Raw genomic sequence first — 24192 nt, 5'->3', positions numbered from 1 at the left:
CGATGAGGCGATCGCGGGGCGATCCACGTCCACGATCAGCTGATTGTTCTGCTTGCTCCGATTGCTCGTGCTTTAAAGATGACGTGTCGGTGTCGCACGCGTCGCTTCATAGAAAACCTTCGTAATAAATTAATCTAAGAGAGTGTTTGCCAAATTTTTATAATCGCAAAACAAGAAAATTATTTTTTATAATCTAGATCGATAAAAATCTTTTATTCTTCGGGATAATTACGTTATGAAAGGAGCCGTTAAATTACGTGGCATGTGGGAGAAAAACGTATCTTGCTGATGTTTGCCACCTGTCTCAATGATTCGCTGAATAATAATATTTTGCACACAACAAATGTATCAACACTATTAACAGCCGATATACTGGATTATTATTATTATAGTTTGTCAAGAAAATCATGGATATCGAGACGGAAAATGTGATAAATCTAATATTTCCGGAAGGTATTCCAGGTAAGATTAATTTTGTTACTTTGAAATTAATTGTTAATGCATTATTGCACAACGATGTATCTACATTCTACATGTATATTTATTACACGCAACTGCGATTTCAGACTCTTGGAAGGAAAATCCCAATTTTTATCAGTATCTGTCAAAACTTGGAGGCTTTGATGTAGATCAGCTAAGTAAGAATACACCTTTATTATTTATTATTCAGCATAATTATCCATCTAAATTTTGCATTATGCGTCAATAATGAGAGACACAGATTTATCCCGCTCCAAAAATTTTCAGGTAAAGAACCTGATCATTTGTCCGATGAGAAAAACGCGGTACTTCAGACTACACAGAAATTGGTTTTTGCAAACTACAAAACCTTTATTCAGACAGCAGAAAGCTCACGAGAGATACTCAATCATGTAATTTCAAAGAAATATATATAGACTTACAGAAAGACTGCATTATAACTTGCAAGTTAACAAATCGCATTGTTTCACTTTCAGTTCAATGAGACCGAAGATCGTCTTGACAAGCTTGTACAAAAGATCCCAGAATTTGTAGGAAAATGTCAGTCGTTTTGCGATACCTCAAAAGATATTAACGCGCATCGAAGATTAAATAGCTTAACGCTAACGCGAAATGCAGAGTTACTCGAAATTCTCGAGATGCCCCAATTGATGGAATCGTGTTTGAGAAGCAACCAATATAACGAAGCATTGGAATTGTCTCAATACGCTCGTCAATTAGGAATGAAGCATGGAGATATTCCTATTATCTCGGTACAAGCTTAACAGTTTCGGTCATTCACACCTCGATGCTATCCGTGATATTCATATATTTTTTTTATTTTTGTTAACATTCCAGTCTATAGTGGCAGAGATCGAAAGCAGCTGGTCGGGTATGGTAGGACAGGTAGTTGGCTCTCTGAGAGGAGATCTACCACTTCCGAGATGTCTTCAGCTTGTAGGTCTGTTGCGATCTATGGACGCGTTTACAGAATCGGAACTTCGTATTAAATTCCTTCAAGCGAGAGACAGCTGGCTTCAGGGCCTGTTGAATGCAATACCGAAGGAAGATCGTAAGAGATTTTTATTAAAAAATTACAATATAATACGAGATACAATAGCTGAATTAGTCAAAGCGATAAAAATGAAACCTACATTTTGCGCCTGTTACAGCTAACCTTCACATGGCCAAAACGATAGAATTATCCAGGATACACTTGTTCAATATAATAACTCAGTACAAAGCTATGTTTAACGACGATGAATTAGTAATTCCCGGTCGTGACTTGACGCTAAATGAATCCGCGATATTTTATCATTGGTTGGAGGAAAAGGTAAGTTACGGACAGTGCACATAAGATAGACAACAGATAAATAACAGAAATATGATTAAGATTCCTTTCTTCTAGATATCGCAATTTCTTGCTACGCTAGAGCAGGACTTACCGGGTGTAACGTCTATAGATACCATTTTGGGTCAGTGTACGTATTTTGGATTATCATTTGGTCGAGTGGGCGTCGATTTTACTGGCCGAATGTCGGATATATTTGTACGAGTTATCGGTGAAAGGTTTGAGCGGAACGTTCGTCGAACAACTAGAAAGTTTGAGAAAGATATGGAAACATTTACGTTGATTAACAAGACTCAACGACTCGATATAAAAACAGAGACTTCCGTTAATTCTGTAAGTGTAAAATTGTATCTTCTAAATGTAAGTCTACGCTGATTTACAATTACATTACACCGTTTCGTAGGAAAATCCGCCTGAACAACTGATAGAATTTTATCCTCTGGCTGAATACTGCAACGGGATAATAACAGCGTTCAATGAATTGAGACTCTGTGCACCAGTGGCACTCTCCGTTTTATGCACAAAATTACTACAAGAGTCGTTGCATAATGTGGCGAGAGCTATGTTGGTGTTTTACAAGCAAGAACAGCAAGTGGGTTTTCATATCACGTAATTTTTACGCACACACAGGCAAATCCGATATTTTATAAAGATATGTATGTCACAGGCATTTGCCGCCACGGAACGGGAAAACATGATTAAGTTCACGGAATGTTTGAGCGAACAATTAATACCTTATATACAGTATTGCATACACGCGATTTTTCCACCTAGCCAAATTGCAACGCATCTAGGAATATCAGTCGGTGTGCTGCAGAAAGAGGTACGAGCCCTTAAAAAGGAGTAAAAAGGAGTAAAACGTGTGTAATGATGTGAAATAATTTACAGGAGATGACGTATTTAAATAAGCGGAGCATAGTAGAACCTGTGGCTGTACTATTACCTATTAAAAAAGATTCTTCGGCTTCTAAATTATCTACGTCTAACGTACAGCTAGTAACGTCGCATAATCCAAAGAATCCTTCCATCGCAATGTCCCTGCCAACGGAAATTATGGATTCAAACTTAAAGAAGACTACTGTAATAGAAAGGAAAGAATCAAAAGAAAACGAAATTACCGAACAAGGAACAGTACAGAAGAGCGATGTACAAAATTTGCAGAATTTCACCGATGATATAAAAAGTATCGTGTAATGTATCTGATATAAAGAGCAAAGTATTTAATTTAAAATGTCAATTTAATTTAAATGTTATTTTGGACATAATATGAAAAAGATTGTTACGATCACCGGGGGCACTTGTTTTTATTATTTTGAAAATGCGTACAGAGAGAGAGAGAGAGAGGAGACAGAAATTTGACGCGAAAATGCAAAATAATTGAATCTTAATGTAAACGTAAAGCGATTAGGCTTCAATGAATATCGAAAATATTTATTCTTTCATAGATTCCTCCGTAACTTGACTCGGCTGCGCGGTCTCATTCTCATTCTTCTTCTTTTTACTTCCGGAAACGATGTCGTCTATTCTCAATAACAGGATAGCAGTCTCGATTGCTGTTTTATACGTTTGTAACTTGACGGACAGCGGTTCCCATATCCCGCGCTCCTTCATATCGACCAATTTTCCCGTTTCTCCATCGATGCCCCAAGTAGTTCCTTCTGTCGCGTGTTTAGCGCGCAACGCCGTCAGAGTTTTGATAGTATTTGCGCCGCAATTCTGCGCGAGCGTCCTGGGAATGATCTCCAAGGCCTGCGCGATCGCCTTGTACGGCCATTGTTCCACACCTGCGAGACCTGCCGCCTTTTCCGTCAAGAGCCGAGATACTGCCATTTCCACTGCTCCGCCACCTATGGACAAGGAAAGAGAAGGAAAGAAATACATGGGTAAGAAGAGTAAGTAAGATTTGATGAGAAATAAAATGACGGGGATGATCTTACGCACCTGGTACCAGCTTTGGATCGATAAGAAGATTTCTGGCGACGTGCAGCGCGTCCTGCAAATTCCTCTCGGTCTCATTCAAGATATCTTTGCTAGCACCTCTCAGAATGATGGTACAAGCTTTCGGATCCTTGCATTCCGTGATAAAACAGAAATAATCGTCACCGAGTTTCTTGATTTCGAAGAGGCCAGCTCCCGTGCCAACGTCCTCTTCCTTCAGTTCTTCGGTACGATTGACGACGGTGGCACCGCAGGCACGGGCAATTCTGTTAATGTCGCTCTTTCGTAGCCTGCGTATCGCGGATATACCGGCTTTCACGAGGTAATGCTGAGCAAGATCCGATATACCCTTCTCCGTTATCACGACATCTGGTTTCAGTGAAATAACATCCTCACAGATCTTCTTCACATGGTCCTCCTCCAGTTCCAAAATCTTGGTAAAATCCACATCCTTCATTATCTCTATATTCGTCTGAGATTCGCCCTTTTTATACTCCAATGGACAATCCAGCAACACTATTCTCGGATCTTTGATGTAACGTCTCATTTTTGGGTGCGTCACATCTTTGTTGATCATCACACCCTTTAGGACAGTACTGTCCTCTATCGTGCCACCGGGGATCTTCTCCACCTTGGCGTAACGCTTGATGTCGATCTCCCTCCTGCCATTTTCCTCGAGCATCACCGTATGAACGGCATCTAAAGCGATTTGGCAAGCCAATTCGGACCAGCGTCGGATAAATTTAGTGCCCGTACAGGAGTTTATTACTTGGACCAGTTTGTCCTTGTCGTTGCAATCTAAGTCGATGCTGACTTGTTCGTTAAGAATCGTGACCATGTCTTCCAAAGCCTGACGGTACGCTCTTATAATGACGGTAGGATGCATGTTTTGTTCCAAGAATGGTTCAGCGGTAGCCAAGATCTCGCCTGACAGGACGATGACCGAAGTGGTACCGTCCCCTACCTCTTCATCCTGAGTCCTAGCGATCTCTATCATGGACTTTCCAGCAGGATGCTGCACAGTGATCTCGCGCAGAATTGCGTTCCCATCGTTTGTCATTACGATACCACCCATCGGATCCATCAACATTTTCAACATGGCTTGTGGACCCAGACATGTTCTAATGACGTCGGCGATTGCCTTTGTACAAAAATAACATTCGTGTAAATGTAAAGCTCTTGTTAATATATGAATATCTTATATACTTAAGAAGATCAATTTTAAGTTACGCCTTGATTATTCAGATTGTAATACCTATGCATCGTTCGTCGACTCGAAAAGTTATGCCATAATTGCATTATAATATAATTGAATTTGTAAATCGCTCGCAGAAAAAATAATAATTTTTACCGATAATTCACTTGTACGATCTACGAGTTGTTGCATTTAAGTCGTGTAAGTCAATAATACGCGACAACTCGATGCGAGACCCGAGACACGGATTCCTGCCTCTTCGGAAGTTTGGAAAGCCGCACGTGGGCGTGTACCTCGCGGAAATTGCGAGAAATGCCTTATAAGGCGATACATCGCTGACGCATAGGTTATAGGTTATAGATTATAAATTATAGACGCTCACCTTGCCCGCCTGGATATTCTCTCTCTGTACCTTTCTGCCGGTGTCGCGCTTCGTGTTCTGGCCTGCGATAATTAGAAGATTCATTATGGTTAGAAACACTCGTACACGCTCTACACGCCAATATAGCCAAATAAACGACGGACGACGGACGACGGACGAAAGGTTGACTTGGACTTACTGAGAACCACAATTGGTGCTGAGCCCGGTCCAAACATCGTATTTTTTCTTTATTATTACACGTTTTTTCTTTGTTATTACACCGATCGGCGTGAGTATGCGTATACAGCCGTAATTTTTCCCGAAAAGGACGAACGACGAACGCTAATGGACAAATGGCGAACTACGAAGAGAAGTGAAACTAGTGAAAGGCACAAAGCAGTGTCCTATAAGCACGAACAACGTATGTTTGATAGAGTTGCGATTTCGGGAATGCTTCAATGCTGCATCGATAAAACGGATAAAACGGATAAAATTGCGACAATGAAATACGCAACACTAGTCTCCGATTTCTGTCCCCCTAGAAAGAGACGAAGAGTGAGTTTAATCGAAGGATCACGTTAATCGGAGAAATTATGATAATGTAGCGCTCTTCAACATCGACGATGCTCGGTGTAGTTTCGCGCAATCTTTGGTGTATTGACACTGTATTCAGGTGTATTTCAGATTTCAGGTGTGCCCAGGTGTGCCCAGGTGTGCCCAGGTGTGCCGTGTCACCGTGTGTCGCACTGTGTCGCACGTCGCACGGGCCACGGGGACGATTTCTTTTTCGTCAATAATTGGTTAATTATATAGATATACATATATGTATATCTGCATTTATGCCTAACCAATACGAATTGCAATTTGCAATATTTGTGCAATTGTAACAGTATGGAGTATAGACTTATAGACTAGTATAGAGTATAGAGTAATGCAACAGTGTGGACGTAATGCATAGTCTCGGAGATGGATGCGTAATAAGTTTTTGATTATTTGACAGCGACACGATGGAGAATACGAGCGACAAGTTTTTTTATGTCTATAGTTCTTCGTTAGATACCAGGATACAAGTTAAGATGTAAGTTTCGTTATATATCGTCTCATCTATTACTGTCTAACCGATCTAATGAGGTTACCAGCTTACCACCTGATAAGAATATCTTGGCATTCCGTCCGCATATGATGCAAACACATCCATTAATTATGCTATCGTGAAATAATCGGATCAGAGTAATTAACGTACGTGCGGGTGTGCGAATGTGCGTGTGTATGCGTGTTGAAACATTCAGTCTTTATCTTTAGTGCCGATTGCATACGTAATTGGCAGTTTTTAGACGTCTGACGTCTGACGTCTGACGTGGTCACAAGACGGTATCGTTGGTCTATTATTTTACAGAGGTACGTTAGAGGGCAAGAGACACAGACCCGAATACGACGAGCTCCTTTTAGACCCTTTACTCAAATACTCAGGTCTGTATGAGAGCGGTGGAATTCGTGGGGATCTAGCCGCGTCTCTTCAAGTATGGGCTGGTGGTAGACCATTGGCCCTGCCTGTACATACAGCCTATAAGCACTTTACCACCCGTTGGAAGTACGTTGAGTTTTGCATTTACAATGTTACGCCATCCTCTGTCCGCGCGCATTTCCTGTCTACATCTCTTTACTATTGAGATAACATTTTTAGCTGGAACCAGTGGGTCTATCTGCCAATTTCCTATACGGATTTGCCACGCGATGCTCAGCTGTGTATAACTCTGTACGACTGTGCAGGACCTGGTAGACAGCTTCCAGTAGGTGGTACGACTATATCTTTATTCGGCAAGCATGGAGTGTATCGACAAGGCATGTTGGACCTTAGAGTATGGCCTGGGATAGAGGCTGATGGCGGTGTTCCGACTAGTACCCCGGGTAAAGCTAGAGATCATGGGAAAGAACAAATGCAGAGGCTAGCAAAGCTCGTTAAGAAACACAGAAATGGGCAAATCAACAAAATTGATTGGCTGGATAGATTGACTTTCAGGGAGATCGAATTAATCAATGAGAGGGAGAAAAGAGCGTCGGAATACTTGTATTTGATGATAGAATTTCCAGAGGTAACGATGGACGGTGTACCGGTACGTATATGTGTAAAATTTTCTATGGATGCATAATTTTTATATAACAAGATAAATTAATGTATCTATTTCATTTTATTACAGTATTCAATTGTATATTACGAAAAAGATGGTGATGAGGTTTTTCAACATAGATTACAGCCAGACGTTGTGACGCTTCCTGACTATGAGATTTTACAAGTAAGGTCTTGCAAAAGGAAATGGTGATGTATGCCCTAAACTCAAATATTTCAAGGATATAAAGCTCTACATTTTCAAATTTTCTTCCAGGAGAACCTTGTGGAGGCAAAACATCATAAATTGGCGCGCAGCTTACGTAGCGGCGGTAATACTCGCGAATTGAAACCTACTTCGACCGTGCGGGATGCCTTAAATACGATATTGGGATATTCTCCAACGACCGCGCTTTCTACCGAGGAACAAGATTTAATTTGGAAGTATAGATTCTATTTGTCTAGTCAGAAAAAGGCGTTGACCAAGTTTGTCAAGTGCGTTAACTGGAAAGTCGCCGGTGAGGAACGCCAAGCCTTGGAGATGCTAGCTTTATGGGCCCCGCCGGATTCCGAAGACGCCTTAGAATTACTAGGACCCGCGTTCACTCATCCGGCTATTAGGAGATACGCGATTAGCAGGCTTAACCAAGCCCCGGACGATGATTTAATGTTGTACTTGTTGCAATTGGTACAAGCGTTAAAGTATGAAGACTTTGAAAGCATTAAGGCTGCTTATCAAGCGATGTTGAAGGAGAAGGACGAGAGAACGGAGTCGAAAAATTGGAGCACTGACAAACTGGAAAGAAGCGAAAGATTGGAAAAAACGGAGAAACTCGAGAAAACCGAGAAATTCGACAAAGATGTAAAAAACAGCGATTCTACATCTACCCCAGTTACAACTGTGAGTCAACGCATATATCTCTGTCGAATACATTACAGCTACAGATACAAATACAAATCCTAATGTACTTCGATTTTGCATTTGTTTGCAGTCTAGTGAATCGGAGAGCCAGTTGTCGACGAGCCAAGAACCGCTTATGGATCTAGCATCATTTTTAATTACTCGCGCTTGTCAGAACTCGATGCTGGCTAATTACTTCTATTGGTATCTCTCTATCGAGTGCGAGGATCAAACTGATCCCGCGATAAGCGCTAAACAAGATACGCGAGTTAGGGAAATGTATGTTACCGTAATGAAAATGTTTTCCATGATGTTAGCGCAGGGGAATACCATCTGGCAAAAGAGAAGAGCGTTCCTCTTACGACAGAAGGTATTCATCGATCAATTGGTGTTTCTGGTAAAAGCGGTTGCGAGAGAAAGCGGAAATCGGAAGAAAAAAACTGATAGATTGAGAGCATTACTGACGGACCCAGATCCGGCGTTCAAGATTAATTTCTCCAATTTCGAGCCGATACCTTTCCCCTTGGATCCTGAAATTTGTATCAAGGGAATTATCCCGGAAAAGTATACATTCAAGTTGTTTGATGTTTGTCCACCAATGTTCATGTTCCTTCATATTTATATCTTTACTCAATTAATTTTATAGGGCAAGTCTTTTCAAGTCTGCGCTCATGCCATCGAAACTCACATTCTTGACGACAGATAATACCGAGTATATTGCCATCTTTAAACACGGAGACGATTTACGACAAGATCAATTAATTTTGCAAACGATAGCGCTCATGGATAAATTATTGAGAAGGGAGAATTTGGACTTGAAACTAACTCCGTATAGGTAAAAAGCAGTTTATGTAAAAGCTAATGAATATTACGTAAGACTATTATCTAATGACTCGATCGTGGGATTTCAGGGTGCTCGCAACAAGCACTAAGCATGGTTTTGTACAATTTATCGAATCTACAACAGTTGCGGAAGTTCTGGCTAGCGAAGGATCGATATTGAATTTCTTTCGAAAACACCATCCTTCCGAAACTGGACCTTACGGAGTAGTACCTGAAGTCATGGACACATACGTTCGCAGTTGCGGTAAACACGAATAATATGTATAATTCTACAAAAAAAAAAAAAACGATATAATAAATGATACATCATTTAAATAATTTCTTTCAAATTATGCAGCTGGTTATTGCATAATTACATATGTACTGGGCGTCGGCGATCGTCACTTGGATAATCTGCTTCTCACGGCATCAGGTATTGTTCTCGCCAACATTCGTTTTTGCTAAAGGTTGTCTCTCTCTCTCTCTCTCTCTCTCTCTCTCTCTCTCTCTCTCTCTCTCTCTCTCTCTCTCTCTCTCTCTCTCTCTCTCTCTCTCTCTCTCTCTCTCTCTCTCTCTCTCTCTCTCTCTCTCTTTCTCTAACGAAACCAAAATATATCAAACGCGCAATATTTTGTAATTCGCAGGCAAACTCTTTCACATCGATTTTGGCTACATATTAAACAGAGATCCGAAGCCTCTCCCTCCTCCTATGAAACTCAGCAAGGAGATGGTCGAAGCTATGGGCGGTGTCGGTTCTGAACATTATCACGAATTCCGGAAGCAATGTTACACGGCATTTCTACATTTGCGTAGGCATGCCAATTTGATATTGAATCTGTTCTCGTTGATGGTAGACGCCAGTGTGCCCGATATCGCCCTAGAACCGGACAAAGCCGTGAAGAAGGTCCAGGATAAATTGCGATTGGACTTGAGCGACGAAGAGGCGGTGCACTACGTGCACAATCTTTTAGACTTGTCGGTCACCGCGGTAATGGCTGTGCTGGTAGAACAACTCCACAAATTTGCGCAGTATTGGAGAAAGTAATAAGACGAAACCAATTTACAGCGAAATCATACAGATTGTGTTCCTTTTTGAATGGTAGATTATCGTTATATTGTATATAAAACGACCACAGCGTGTTTGTAACATAATAATATAATTTATTGTATTTTCGGAGCATTTTAGGTAATAAATCTTTGATAAAAATTATTATTTTCTTGCTTGATACTTTTCCAGCGAGTTGACACTGACTCTGCATCTCTATAAATGCTCCAAGCTTCAATACGTATAATTACTATATTCGAACATATACATATGTAATAATTACGAAATCTACAGACGAATAATTTATAAAAAAAAAAAACATGATATACGACTTATCAAAATTTTAACGAGCGTGCCTAATTGTGAGAATACTATTTTTTTGTACACTATTATAAAATGTGTAATTTATCGTAGTAGGATATCAGCGGCAGAGAAGCGACAAAACATATTAATTGCACATGTAATCAGTTATGTAAATACTCGTATATTTATTTTATTTTTAATTACAAGTGTATGTGGTGCACACAATAGAAATAAATCTAAATAGATAATATTGTTAGTGTTGAAAATATTATCGACATGTGAAACGCAGAGGAGAGCTACTCTACTCGTCAGTATCATCACTTTATGCCATTTATGAATTTAATAAAGTCAACAAATACATATACATATACTTTATCTTATCAGAAAGGTTTCTTTTCGTTTTAATAGAAAAAATGTAGCTATATATTTTCCCATCTTGCAGTATTATATGCGTCTGTAAATATACACGAATTTTTATGTAACTTTTTTAATACATACGTACACTTATATACGTATATATCAAAAGAATTCAGAGTAATCAGTCTGTCCTTGAAGTTTTCTCAGGTTTCTTTCTTATGCGCTACGATATTGTATCGAGCTACGTTTGACATGAGAATACACAAATTTTTCATCTTCCAATATCAACATAATATGTACACGCGTGACCATAATTAAAAACGCCATAAGAAATAAAAACATTGATTTATTTTTAATGTAACGTGAGACTATAATAAAGAATATAATTTTTTTTATGACATTTTGATAAATCTGCCTTGCTTGAAGATTGCACAGTAAAAATCCTCAAGAACTATTTCCAGCATATTTTGCAATTACAATTTCTTCGCGTTTATAAACGTTCTCCAGGCTAATTTAGGTACGTCTCAAGCATGACAGATTTTGTAACAATTAAAATCTTTGCTCGCTTTCTTCACATCAATCGCCTCATTAGTATGCAAGGTACACTTTATATAAGTGAAATAATAAGCACATTTTTATTTTCTATATATACATATACACGTATGTATATGTATAAATAGAGTATATATATATATATATATATATATATATATATATATATATATATAGTTTGTATTGGCTCTATAAACTAAAACATAAGCTAGTAGAGAATGATCCTCGTTTCGCTCAGAGCCTTGCACATTCTACATCGCGATTCTCAAATCGCTATTTAACAATTACACTGTTCACATTGAGCAAAGCGAGGCACGGCGTAACTTATTCGAGAAGGTCGGGAAAGTCTTTAAACGATAGATCAAGACAGTCTCCGTTTCTTGCGTTTTCGTCGAATTGCAGGGCGTACATTGTGATTATGGATATATAATCAGAAATATTGTGCTCTTTGTTTCTCAGAGCCATAGCAAACCGAACGGCTGTCACAGATGCCTGTCAAGAGAGTGAATGAAACAAGCGAGAACATTATCAGTCTCGGTTTTATTACTATTAAAGATTAAAGAGCAAAATCAGGACCTCCACTAGGTTTGTTACGGTTCCGTTTTGTTTTAAACAATCACACATGAGTTCTTATCTCTTACAACTGTTACAAATGAACTGCTTACATTACGACATGACATTACGGAGCAGCAGTGAAATCCTGCGACGTTGATTATGATTTTCCCTTTGTCGCGATCGTACGAAATTGGTTTGACCATCAATTATCATGCCTTTTAAATCTCGATATGATAAAAGAAATCTTTATCGTGCACGATCGCTACCGCGATTCTCACTATTGCTGCTCCGTTGTAGACACACAGAAATATTGACGGAAATCGAGAACCGTTCATCCGACATGAATCTTTATGATACTCTAAAGAAAGAATAATGATATATATATATAATAGCTTGCTTTTTTCTTCATTTACTCTAGCGCGATTGTATGAACATTTCCTCTTTCTTCATCATATCAAACGTCGATGAGGATAAAATCAAGACCACAACAATATTTTGATGCAATGATGAAAGTGTATCTATATAATATCGAATCCTATATGATCCGCGGAATATATTCGCGGTTCTTTTAGCTTTTGTTTTCTTTTTGTTTCAGTATGGATAAATGCACGCGCGCTCGTACGCGCGAGTGCATTCGCTCTTGTACATCTAGGAGCTTAGCGATAAAATCTAACGCCAAGTTTTACTGCAGTCTAAAAGTCTAAGCGCTTACTCAATATTATAATTAACTTAACGCATTATATTTACATTTAAAAATAGATTCAAAAGTTTGTGTGTGTGTGTGTGTTCGTGCGGACGGTGCGCCCGCCGCATAGTCTATTTCAAGTGGAAACACGTATCGTTACTCGTTACCACTACCCCCGACAATATATTACCTGTCCATAGGCCTAGTAGCTGGCACCGAGCTCTCCACAAGATCATGCCTCTCGATCGGCGAGTTCTCCAATGTGTAGTCGACCGGGTATCCCTCGGGATACGTCGGCGTGGCCTCACCCTGCTGCCTCAGTCTCAGGTCGCTCGATCTCTCCCGATAGAAGCTCTGCGACGTCTCGACGTTCGGCGACGAAGACGACTGCTCCGTCTTGCCGTCCAGATCGTCAGCCGTGGAATAGTAGCTCTGGCTCGCCTCGCTCTCGGGTCTGCTGGGGTCGTAATAGCCGGGCGAGATGCCATGACTGGGGTAGTTGGGCGTCTCCTCGGCCGGGGCGAAGTAGCTCTGACTCACCTCCTGAGGATTACCCTCGTAGTAGCCACCGGGCGTGACGTGCTCCTCGTGGGGATCCTCCTCCAGTCGTGAGTTCGCATCTTGATCTACGGACTCGTAGTAACTCGCCGTCACCTCCTGCTGATGAGCGTAGTAACTGGATGGCTCGTTCCGGTGACGATCGCCGCTCTCCGTGACAAAGTTCTGTGAGCAGGTCTCCTCCAGGCCGGGCATCGAGATCGGCACCTCGTACGACGTCGACACGTTCTGCTCGACTATCACCTGGTCCTCGTAGTCGCTCGAAGTAGGCACAGAGTCCACGTGGTGGGTCGACGTGATGTCGGGATTCAGGTTGTACGACGAAGAAGTCGGAATCTCCGGGACGCCGTTGTCGTGGATACCAGAGTGCTCCGTGCTGACCGACGTGTCCGGTATCACGCTGGACGAAGCGATGTTGAGTTCTTCGCATGGCGGGATCTCGTACGACGAGGTGCTTATCGCGCTCTCCTGATCCTGATCGCGCTCTTGGTTCTCGGGGGTCTCCGGCACGTAGGACGAACTCGCTGTTTCGTCCTCGTTCAATCCAGAATTATTTGTCGACACGGACGACGTGCCTATGCCATCGACACCGACGTCGTTCGACTGCGATGGTATATTACCCTCCTGACTGATCTCTGCATCGGTTTCCAAATTCTCCGCCATGCTCTCGCCCTTGTCGACCTCGTAGCTCTGCGTGGGGAAGCTTTGATCGTCGATCGCCTCGTCGCCGGCACTCGGTCGCTCCACCTGACTCTGCACGATCTCGTTGAAGGACTGCGTCGGCGCGTTCACATTGGATTCCGCCGAAGCTTCGTAAGACTGGGACGCTTCGTTGATCTTTGTATGTTCAAAGGACTGGGACGGTGGTTCCGCCACAACAGTCTCCTCGTCCGTCTCCATTGGTTCGTACGCGATCGACTGGGTGGCCTCGCCTGCGGAGCTCTCCAACTTGGAAGCGGATTGACTAGGTAGATCCGTGGAGTCGCTGCTGACAGACACGTTGAACCGCTCGTACTGAGACTGCGAAGGCGTTTCTTGACTAGCTTCCGCGATCGTCGCCGTCGCCGTCGCCTCCTCCGCCTCCTCTTCCTCGAATCGCAGTTCCATACTCTGGCGCAGGCGACGTCTGTCCGTTTCCTCCTGCGACGATGGCTCGTCGCTTTGACAATCCGCCGCATTTTGCTTGCCAATTGTGCTTCTGGCGAATAGATCCGGTTCGACCACTTTGTCCAACTCCATGGTCGCGTCACTCGGGGAATTCGATGATTTAGCCGACAGAACTCGTGAAGCTGTTCGACCCTTCTTTGTGTTCGTGCCTGCTACCTCCTGGTCCGCCGACTTAGCATTACCACTAGATCCTTCAGAAACCGTTAGCTGCTTCAGTTTATCCGACGCGTTTGCCTCGTGCGATTCGCTCGCGGTTTTACGTTCGCTCGAGTCTGTCACCTCGAAGCTCAATTGTTTCATCGAATCTATTTGCGAATTAGATTCGGACGTGATCAAAGTGATTTCATTTATCGTCGATAAACCGGTTATCGTAGCGTCGCTCTCTTTATTTCCGTTTTTCGTTTCCCGCACAACTTCCATCGTGCTCGAGGCCGTATCTTCGTTAGCCGATTGCTGCAGAATCAGTTCCTCCGATGTGTTGGGAACTTGCTGAGAAGAGTAAACCTCTCGCAAGGTCGTAGGCTGTTCCTCGTCCAAGTTCTTGTTGGTCAATGTAATCGATTTCTGCGGAGAGGCTGAAACCTGATGCGAGGAAATAATCATTTCCGACGTTACCGTGATATCCTGCGATTGCGCGTTCTCCGAAACTTTGGAGACCAGTATCTCCGATACTGGCACGTCCACGAATGTCTGGTCGGTGACGATCGTTGTGGCTAATTGCGAATTGTCCACGTATGTATCGTCGATGATCGGCATCGACGGAGTAGTTTGTATCTGCGGGTTCTCCAGGATTATGCTGTTCGGCACAGTGACCGTGTACGAGGTCGACGGCGCGATCGTGATCTCGGCGCCCTGAACGTTCTGCGTTTCCGTGGCCGCGATATTATCCTCCAGATTCGGAATCACCAGGTACTGAGTATTCGCAGGAATCTTGGTGCGATCTATCTCTCCGCTCGCTACCGTCGCCGGGCTCTCTATAATCTCGCCGATGTCCGGCATCGAGTTGCCGGGGATCTGAATCTGCGTCTCTCCCGTGGCGGATATGTAGGAGATGCTAGGATTCGTAATGGTGATCGGTAGCTCGAGGGACGATGGGATAGTGGAGACCACCGACGTGGCAGTCGAATCCGTCGACTGAATCGGCAGATTGCTCGGCACCTCGAGCGGCGTCATGATCGGTTGATTCAGAGTCAGTGAAGTCTCCAGCACCGAGGGCGAAGATATCGGTTGCGTGGGTGGGATGATGGTTGACTGCAGGATGGTCTGATTGATGAGACTCGTCTGAGTCAGACCGGTCTGCGTCATGACGCTACCCGCTTGATTCTCCGGCAAATTGATCTCCTGCTGAAAGTCCGTGTTGGCGAGAGCGGCCGCCAGGATGTCCTGATTGGACGTTTGTATCACCTTCGACGCGGGAAAATTCTCGCTTACGATTGTCGTTTGACTAGCCTCTGTCACGTTGGCTTGAATATTCGGCAAGACACTGTTGTCGAACTGAAGAACAATGTTATCCAGGGTTCCGGCCTCTCCCAGCGAGCTGGGATCTATGTACAAGGTTCTCGAGCCGTCCGGGTTCTGCGTCGTTCCTTCCAACGACATGAGAGTATTGTTATCGAGTGGCTGTATCTGTCCTTGTTCGTCTATCGTTACCAACACGTAGGTTTGCGTGCCGTCACTGCTCTCTGTCGGCAGAGCCATGATCTGGGGCTGCGCGGCCACCTTTGACTCCTCCACTTTTTCCGCGTCGCCTTTTTCAGCTTGAAATTTCTCAGTTTTGCCCAGCTCTTTCTGCGGGGCATCCGGGGCAAGCTGGAGATCCATTTTCGCCTTCTTCTCCGCGTTGAGTGGTTCTAGCGAAGATAAAGTAGCGGTACTGGCCGCGGCGACATTCACGTTCGAGGTGGTGGTAGCGGGGCTCATCGAGTTCACGGCGATGTTCAACAGATTTTTCTGTGCCTTACTCGAGACCGAAGATTTGGCGGAGGACTTGAAAGTTGCGGGAGTTGTCTGTTTCGACTGGGCGACCGTCTTGGTGGGGGTAGCAAGGGTGACGGCGGTCGTGGCGGTGGCGGGAATCGTCACAGTTGTGGTTGTGGCGGCAGTCGCGACGACCGTCTGCTTCGCTTGGACATTCTGCATCGTCGATACAGCCGGCTCTTGCATTTTCTGGACGACGATCTTTTGCTGACTTTTCATCTGGCGGTTGCTAGTTCGAGGTATAATGACTTTTTGCACGGTTGACGACACGGCGGCTTTGCCTTTCGGCTGTACCTGCTGTACCTGCTGCACCATCGTCACCGTTTGTTGTGTGCCGCTCGGCGAAGCGACGCCTTGAATGCTGGTACCTGGCTGCACCACCGTTTGCTTGACAATCTTCTTGCTATGTGACATAGTTTTTTGAGATACCGCACCGGCGTTAGCGGTGTTCTGTAGAATCAACGTGCTGCCCGATGGCGATTTCACGGAAGCCTTTGTTTGCGAGCCTGCGACCGATATCGGAGCCTGCACCTTCGCAGACTTTTGCAGGATCGGCAGCTGTACCTTTTGCTGTAGCTGATACTGCACCTTGCCGCCTTTAACTGGACTCTTGGCGGCGATGGCTTTAACCTGTTGCCCGGTTATCGGCGTCAGAATGGTTTTGTTGCTGATGACAGCTTGCGGGCTCAATATGGTTTTACCGGTGATGGCTTGAGACACCGGTGTCAAGATCGCTTTCGCGCCACCTAGACCTTGAGCTTGAGAAGTCAAAAGAGTCGTGCCACCCTTCGTAACTAGAGCCTTCGAGCCGATGATGGTTTTTCCGCCCAAAGCCGAAGCGCTGATCGGGGTATAGATGCCATCTTTGGTGAGAATTCCCTGGGACAACGTGCCCGTGAATAAAGCTGTTTTAGCGATATTACCTGAAATCGGAGTAAGCATGCCCTTGGACGTGATTATGCCCTGCGTATTAATAATCTTGTGACCACCGGTGGTCAATTTGGATGTGGTAGGTGAGCTGCCAGCAGCAGCGACGGTAGCGGCGACGGTGGCAGCTACGGTATCGGCCTTTGGCGCAATAATAGTCTTGGTAGCGATTATACCACCTTGTGGACTGATCGGGCACAGCAGCTGACCTTTGCTCGTCACGATCCTCTGTACTTTGCCGCTCAGAGTCTTGGAAATGTTCAACGGCACCATCTTGGTCTGGCAAGACTGTCCCGACGTTAATATAACGACTTTGCCACCTTGTTGAATCACCTGCGCGTTGCCTGCTGCCTTGCCGCTAGTTGGAATAGCAATTTTCTGTTGAGTGCCGGACTTACCCTGAACTCCCTGAACGCTATAACGCAGTTGTTGGCCACCCGTGGTTTGCACGATAACATACTTTCCTGGAGTGGTACCTTTCTGCGTCAAAAGGGCTGGCGGTTTGCCGGCTGGCTGAGCGCTTTGAAATTTCAAACTCTTCACCCCACCGGTAAATGGCTGTACCAGCGGTTTAACATTCGTGATGGTTGGTTTCGCTTTGCTCTTGGTCTTCAATATCGCCGGCACCCCACTCTTTTTCTTTGTCGGCGACGTTTCCGCCGCGGTAGTCTCGTTTGCGATCTTGAATTGAGTTTGCTGAGTGGGCGACACTATCTGCGTAGTCGGAGTAAAGGAGAGCGTGGCTGGAATTGAGCTGGAAGTTGGCATAATGGAAGATATAACGACAGGCATTTGTTCGATGCTCTCTGGCGTCAGCACGTCCTCGCTGAGAACGAACGGCATCGAGTTGATATCCAGTTCCATATCCGCGAGACTCTGAGCACTCTGTTGTACGTATTTTTCCGTTATCGGCGTGGTCACGATGGTCTGCGATGTAGCTGCGACGGCTTGTTCCTTGGTCTGCGCTTCCAGAAGCGCGTCTGTCTCCTCTGTCTTTAATACTTGAAGCTTTTTCGTCAAAGACATGTGCGGGCTGGATTTTACAGCAGTTTTCATCTTGCTATTCGATGGCAGGGTCTCTATTTTAATTATTTTTGCCTTGGGACCGCTTTTTTGATCACTCTTTTTCGCAGTATCCACTTCCAGCTTGTGCTTCACACCTTTATGCGGTACTTTATCGAGTAACTTTGTCTTCAAAATTTGGACCGGTTCAGTCAACGTTACGCTTTCTATTATTCGCGGCATCTCACGCTTTTTTACCGGTACGTTGATATCAGACGATAATAATGATGTAGCTATGGACGTTTTCGGGATTTCATCCAATTTTTTGACATTGGAGATACTCTTTGTGTTATTTTCGGAAACAGGGAGTGTTTCCGACTCAAGTAATGGTTTAGACGTGGCAACGAATTCGCCGAATGACGGCACAAGCCGATGACCATCAGAATCGAGGACATTATCTCCAATTTTGGTATCGATCTCAATCTTTTCTTCGACAACAACTTCAACATTTTCAAGATCACTCACAATCGGTACATTTTCTCCGATTTGAATATTTTCAGGTATCTCCAAATCTTTGTTCAAATCGTCAATCTTTTTACTTTGCGCAGATACAGCAGCGATACTAGCATCGATCGCCTCAGCTTTTCTTTTGGTGGTCTTTTTCTCCTTTTTCTCTTTGGATGACATCTCAGCGTTTTCAACTATAATCTTCTTCTTATCCATTTGTAAAGTCTTCAAGAAAGCCTCCTGGAACGTATTGGCTGGTTTTTCTTCCAAAAATAAGTCTTTGTCCTTTCTTCCTTTACCTGTTTCTGGAGTAAATCTACCTTTGTATCTCGTTTGCATTGAAGATTTTTTGGGTGTCGATTGTTGCTCGATTAATGTTTTCGTTGGACTTTTTGGTGTATTTCTTGCGTCATCTGCTTTAGGTGACTTTCCCGGCGACTTCAATTTAATCTGATTAACATCCTGCGTTTTCTGCGATTTTTCTTCCTCCATCGATTGCGTCTCTTGTTCTTTTTCATCTGATTTATCTACTTTTTTCTGTAGCTCGGAACTTTTCAGGTTTCTTCGTTGTTCGTTCTCGGTGTTCAAAATTTCACCAATTTCATCCGTTACTTTGCTTATCGTCGTCTTTGTCTCATCTTCTTCCTTTACTTTCTCGTCAACGTCATTCCGAGATTCAGGCTGAGGCTCGAATTCAACTTCAATTTTGGGTTCAGATTCAACTTTACATTCAGGTTCAAGTTCAGGCTGAGACTGAGATTCAAGTTTAGGTTCCAGTTCAGGCTCAATTTCCGCACTTTTATTAGCTTGAATATCTGCGTCAGCAAAATCTATTTGTGACAATTCAAATTTCTTTATTTGGGACTTTTTTGGCGGCAGAATATCCACGTTTGTTTTCATGGCATCTTGCACTTCAATATTATCGGCAGTATCTTCAACTTGCTCTACGATTAACGGCTTTTCGTAATCTGTAAAGCCTTCGGTATCTTTACTTTGCTTTGATAGACCTTCTTTCTTCTCCGTTTCGGATAGTTCCTTCACAGTCTTATCTGTACCAAGTCCTACTTTCTCCGTATTATTCGTAGCTTCTGGCTTCTGGAACGACATTGTCATTTCTACATCTTTCGAAGATACATTTGCATCAACTTTTACAGTAGCTATTTCGTCCAGAGATTTTACTTGTTCCTTGAGTACATCGCATTTCACTTCTACAGATTTTCTCTCTTTTTCTTCTTCGGAAAAGATCTCCTTTTTACCCTCAGGTGCTTTGTTTTTTATATCAATCGATAAGATGCTAACATTGTTTTCGGCGACAGTTGATGTTTGATCAGATACTTCTATCTCTTGCTTATCCATCTGAGTGACGAGTTCGTTGCTCCTCTTGTCAACTCCTTTAGAACGTCTGCCTCTTCTAGATTTGCTTGCGATTCTTTCGGAAGCTTTAGACTCACTCTCAGATTGGCTCTCGTCCGTCCTGAACGCTTTATAGTCAGGATCTTGAACGTATATATCGGACTCCAAGTATTTCTTGTTCGGTTTGCGTCTTCTACCGCTATACGAACGATCTGTATCGGAATCTGAAGTCTTTCGTTCGATTTCGATCCTTTCGCTCACACGAATTCTCTTGTTGCCTCTATTAGCTTTCGTCTTTGGACTTTTATACGCGCTAGTACCTTTACCAGCTGATCTCGCGTTCTTACGTGGTCGCCCTCTTCCTCTTTTAACTAATGTCTGGCCAATACGGTTTCCCGAGAGACTATCAACACTTTGGTCTAACATATCAGTATCTGAATTTTCGCTTTGTTCTGGTAAAGTCTCTGCAGATTCGGATACGGTCTCATCCTCCGTTTCCGTGGTAAATCGTTCCGATAAAGTGTCGTCTGCTTCTTTCATCGAAGCGTTGTCATTAGATTCCGCGATTGCATCCTCTGAATCAGTTTTCTCAGACTGTAGTAATTTTTCATCGCTGGATTTAATCTCTGTTTCGTCCTTCTTTTCTGACATTTCGTTACTCTTGACCGATACAGTCTTATCGGTAGCAGTCTTAGATTTCCTTTCCAAGTCCTTTGCAGCATTCGAAGAATGGCCATTGTCACCGTCTCCTCTCTCAACTTCAAATATTTCCACAATCTCTACCTCCGTTTCGCAAGTGTTAATATTAGATTTTTGTTGATTATCTTCGGATCGCATAGTTTTCCCTTCTTCCTTTATATCTTCATCAGATTGTTTCATTTTTGCTTTATCTTGGACACTCTCGTTGGGCTTTTCGTTTGCCTTAGCTTCCGTCTCTCGTCGATTGTCTCTACCTTGTATTATTTCCATTATTTCGTCAGCTTTCAAGTCCATATTTTTACTTAATTCAGATACTTTATCGGCTTCCCTCTTAATTTCATTTTTCAGAGCTTGACTCATTTCGAATTCCTTGATAATTTCTTTCTTCAAGGATAAATTCTTCTCGCCGAAAACTCGGGGAATTTTTCGTACAGGCGGTATAGACGGCTCGCTCAAATCATCTTCATCAAAATCAAAGCACGATAATCGTGATTTTTTGTCATCCTTATCGGAAACCTGTTTGCTCTCACTATCGGAACCCGAAGTATCCCTTTTTTGTAACCTGGTTAACGTTTGATTGGATCCGCCACCAGCTTTCGTATCCTTTCCAGAATTCTCAAAATCGGATTTTTTGTCGAAATTAAATTGTATGTTCTTCGAAGCATGTAAGCTGTCTAATGAATCTCGCATCATGTGTATCGAAGATAACTGTTCGGTTTCCTTAAGTAGCTTTTCTGCTTCTGCTGCAATTTCGTTATTCTCTGCAGTTCCAGCATTCTTCTCAGTATAATCCTTACTATCATCGACGCTTGACGACGTCTTGTCCATGGACAAACTGCTTAACCTGCTATTTAAAGAATTATTTGTATCAACGTTCGTTTCTTCGTCCGATTCGTCATCCCAGTCGGCCAACAACTTTTCTCGCAATTCCGGATCGGTTTTCTTTTTCTTATTGGATTTTTCACCCTGTTTCGAGTGCTTCCGTTTAACTGATTCTAGCTTACTCTCGGTCTTCTTTTTACTCGATTGACTTTTATCTTTCCTCACATATTTTCGTTTCGGCGTACTAGTATCGGTAATTCGACCACGCGATTGAGAATACGTCTTCACCTTCAATCGTGGCATTGGCGAGTCGTCGGATCGATGGCTTTTTATGTGACAAATGATAACGTTAACGCGCGAAGAAGTGAAGTTACAGAAGTGACAGCGATACACTGGGGAACCTGCGTTAGTCGGAGTCGACGGTAAACTATTGGGTTGCTGACGAATGCGGACTTCGTGTTCGCTCTCCCCGCGTAAAAAGCGTGGGTGCGTAATCTTCTTCGCGATATCCATGCCATCGCTCCGCCTATGTCCTTCCTCGCGATCGCGCTTTTTCTTCGGAACTTTCTTCTCACCGAACAGAGCGGAGATATCCGGTTTCTCTTCAGGACAAAATTTCTCCTGATTCAATATATCAGGATCTCCTCCCGTTAATTTCTCCGCCATCTCCACGTCGCCTGGGAACTTGTCCATATAACTGGTACCATCTTTACTCTTGGTCCTATATTTATCTATTAATACAAAAAAAAGAACCGATAATTTTGATTTATTTGTAAAAAAAAAATTGTATTATAAGTTGTGTATTATACTTACCCATACCCTTTTTGATAAATTCGTCTTTAAGCGTACAATTGTACTTGTAGATCTGTTGGTAATTTTTCACAAATTCACTGAAAGAAAGATCATTTAAATGGTCGCTTTAAACAATTTCTTCTCTAGCGAGATCAATTAATAAAGCTATTTGTAACTTACTAGGTGTCCTCTTGAAAAAATTTTACAGCAGCTATCAATGGTTTCTTTCGAAATTCAATTTGTATATCTTCCGGCAAATTATCCAGCCCACGGACTTGGCCAGGCCACCAGGATGCTCCTAATTTAACCCAAACGACATCTCCATCCAGATAATTGATTTCCGTTTGTTCACACATCTTTGCAAAATATTTGATTAGCGACCTTTATAAAATCGACATTGGTAAATAGCGAGAGAGCTCTCTCAAATCTATTCTAGACGAATGGAACGTTGGCAATTGTCCAGGATCGGTATGCTGCGCAAAGAAAATTTCTACGAGTTATACCACACATAATCTCAATATACGATTAAAATATTTTATATGTAACTCATTCAGAAAGAAAAGATACCTTTACAGCCACGTACAAGCAGGCAAACGACGAGCAGATGCAACGTCGCAGCGTAGCAGATAGCTCGATGTCTCTCTTTCGTACAATAATCTTTTTATTATTCTCTGAATGCAAGAACCGTCGAAAATACTATACACATACAACCTTCATCCATAAATTATTTATTAATCGTTGTAAGATTTCAAAATAGACTTAAAATCGTCGAAACTGTTACTGTACGTTTGTCCAAACGTTTCGTCGTATCCGTAGAACGTGCCGCAAATGTCTCTTAAGCGAATATTCCTCCGGAATCCCAAGCATGCTCCTTGGCGACAGTCATAAAAATAACACTGGTTCAGAACGAATCTCGCGTATCAATGCAACCGACCGCGACGGTGGAAACAGGTCCACGGCGTGCTCGCGAAAAAGTCGAAAGACGACTGCGTGGTCTAGCTACCTCGATGCTGACGATGCTGACGTTGCTGGCGGCAGCTACGTCGGGCATCTTAGCCCGTGAGTCGCGTGACGAGCGATCAGCCCTCGGTATCTTCGTTCCTCTAGCGCACCTCTAGCTCCGTTTCGGGCGAACCGCCGGTTAAACACGACCAACACGCTCACGAGTATTACGTGTGTGTGTACATATATATATACACGATGCGTCGGGAAGTCGGCGAGCGTCGGTCCCAGGAACGCAACGCAGCGGTGGAAGGCGCGAGGAGCGCGCACACATACACACACACACACACACACGCGCGTGCGCGCGCGCGCGCGGGCACTTTCTCCGTCTCTGTCTCTCACCCTCCTCTTTGTCCCTTTCTCACTCGCTCGCTCGCTCGCTCGTTCGCTTTTTCTCGCGGCACCTCTCTCCGCCGTATCCCGCCACAAAACGCACACCACTCGGAGGCCGCCAGATACGCCTCGATACGCGATTTCGCACGCATGCAATCGCCGAGTAAAAAGGCCCGAGCCGAACTAGACCGTACTTGGCGACAACGTCGTTTCGAAAGTGCTACGTCGTTCGCGCAACAAGACGTACGTACATGTCGGTTACCCGACTCGCAACGGGGCCTCACACGGTAGATGGTAGATCGGATACACGACCATACACGACGATTGAATGTGTAGTGTAGAGTGTGTAGACCCGAACACCACCTTCTCTCTTTCGACCGAGTCGTCTGGGGTCGTCGCGACTGTCGCGACTGTCGCGACTG

General features: G+C 43.5%; 4 protein-coding genes across 4 annotated transcripts; 2 read left to right on the top strand and 2 right to left on the bottom strand.

Annotated features, from left to right (window-relative positions):
- The first annotated feature begins 37 nt into the window (after nt 1–37).
- Nucleotides 38–3041, top strand: Cog8 (conserved oligomeric Golgi complex subunit 8). The gene is made up of 10 exons (XM_071718681.1): nt 38–462; nt 567–638; nt 748–872; nt 957–1232; nt 1318–1531; nt 1632–1792; nt 1868–2143; nt 2214–2402; nt 2478–2633; nt 2699–3041. Exons 1-10 carry the CDS (start codon nt 408–410, stop codon nt 3002–3004), a joined length of 1830 nt encoding a protein of 609 aa, XP_071574782.1. The 5' UTR covers nt 38–407; the 3' UTR covers nt 3005–3041.
- A 54-nt stretch (nt 3042–3095) lies between these two features.
- Nucleotides 3096–5687, bottom strand: Cct3 (chaperonin containing TCP1 subunit 3). The gene is made up of 4 exons (XM_071718682.1): nt 5504–5687; nt 5326–5387; nt 3752–4889; nt 3096–3657 (listed from the first exon to the last, which is right to left on the bottom strand). The coding sequence occupies exons 1-4, from the start codon at nt 5538–5540 to the stop codon at nt 3242–3244; spliced, it is 1653 nt and encodes a 550-aa protein (XP_071574783.1). The 5' UTR covers nt 5541–5687; the 3' UTR covers nt 3096–3241.
- Nucleotides 5688–6034: 347 nt separating this feature from the next.
- Nucleotides 6035–10732, top strand: Pi3k59f (phosphatidylinositol 3-kinase 59F). Its single transcript, XM_071718675.1, has 10 exons — nt 6035–6382; nt 6701–6895; nt 6989–7418; nt 7503–7598; nt 7689–8312; nt 8404–8876; nt 8959–9147; nt 9224–9399; nt 9493–9567; nt 9779–10732. Exons 1-10 carry the CDS (start codon nt 6312–6314, stop codon nt 10177–10179), a joined length of 2730 nt encoding a protein of 909 aa, XP_071574776.1. The 5' UTR covers nt 6035–6311; the 3' UTR covers nt 10180–10732.
- LOC139780154 (uncharacterized) lies at nt 10644–24140 on the bottom strand. Its single transcript, XM_071718671.1, has 5 exons — nt 23439–24140; nt 23003–23306; nt 22616–22908; nt 22457–22533; nt 10644–22374 (listed from the first exon to the last, which is right to left on the bottom strand). Exons 3-5 carry the CDS (start codon nt 22789–22791, stop codon nt 12818–12820), a joined length of 9810 nt encoding a protein of 3269 aa, XP_071574772.1. The 5' UTR covers nt 22792–22908; nt 23003–23306; nt 23439–24140; the 3' UTR covers nt 10644–12817.
- Between the last annotated feature and the right edge of the window lie 52 nt (nt 24141–24192).

This window comes from Temnothorax nylanderi, unplaced genomic scaffold (genome assembly GCF_030848795.1).
Source record: "Temnothorax nylanderi isolate EJ_2023f unplaced genomic scaffold, tnyl_v1.0 TNYL_tig0265_pilon, whole genome shotgun sequence".
NCBI lineage: Eukaryota > Metazoa > Arthropoda > Insecta > Hymenoptera > Formicidae > Temnothorax > Temnothorax nylanderi.
This window is presented reverse-complemented; position numbering and strand designations above follow the sequence as displayed.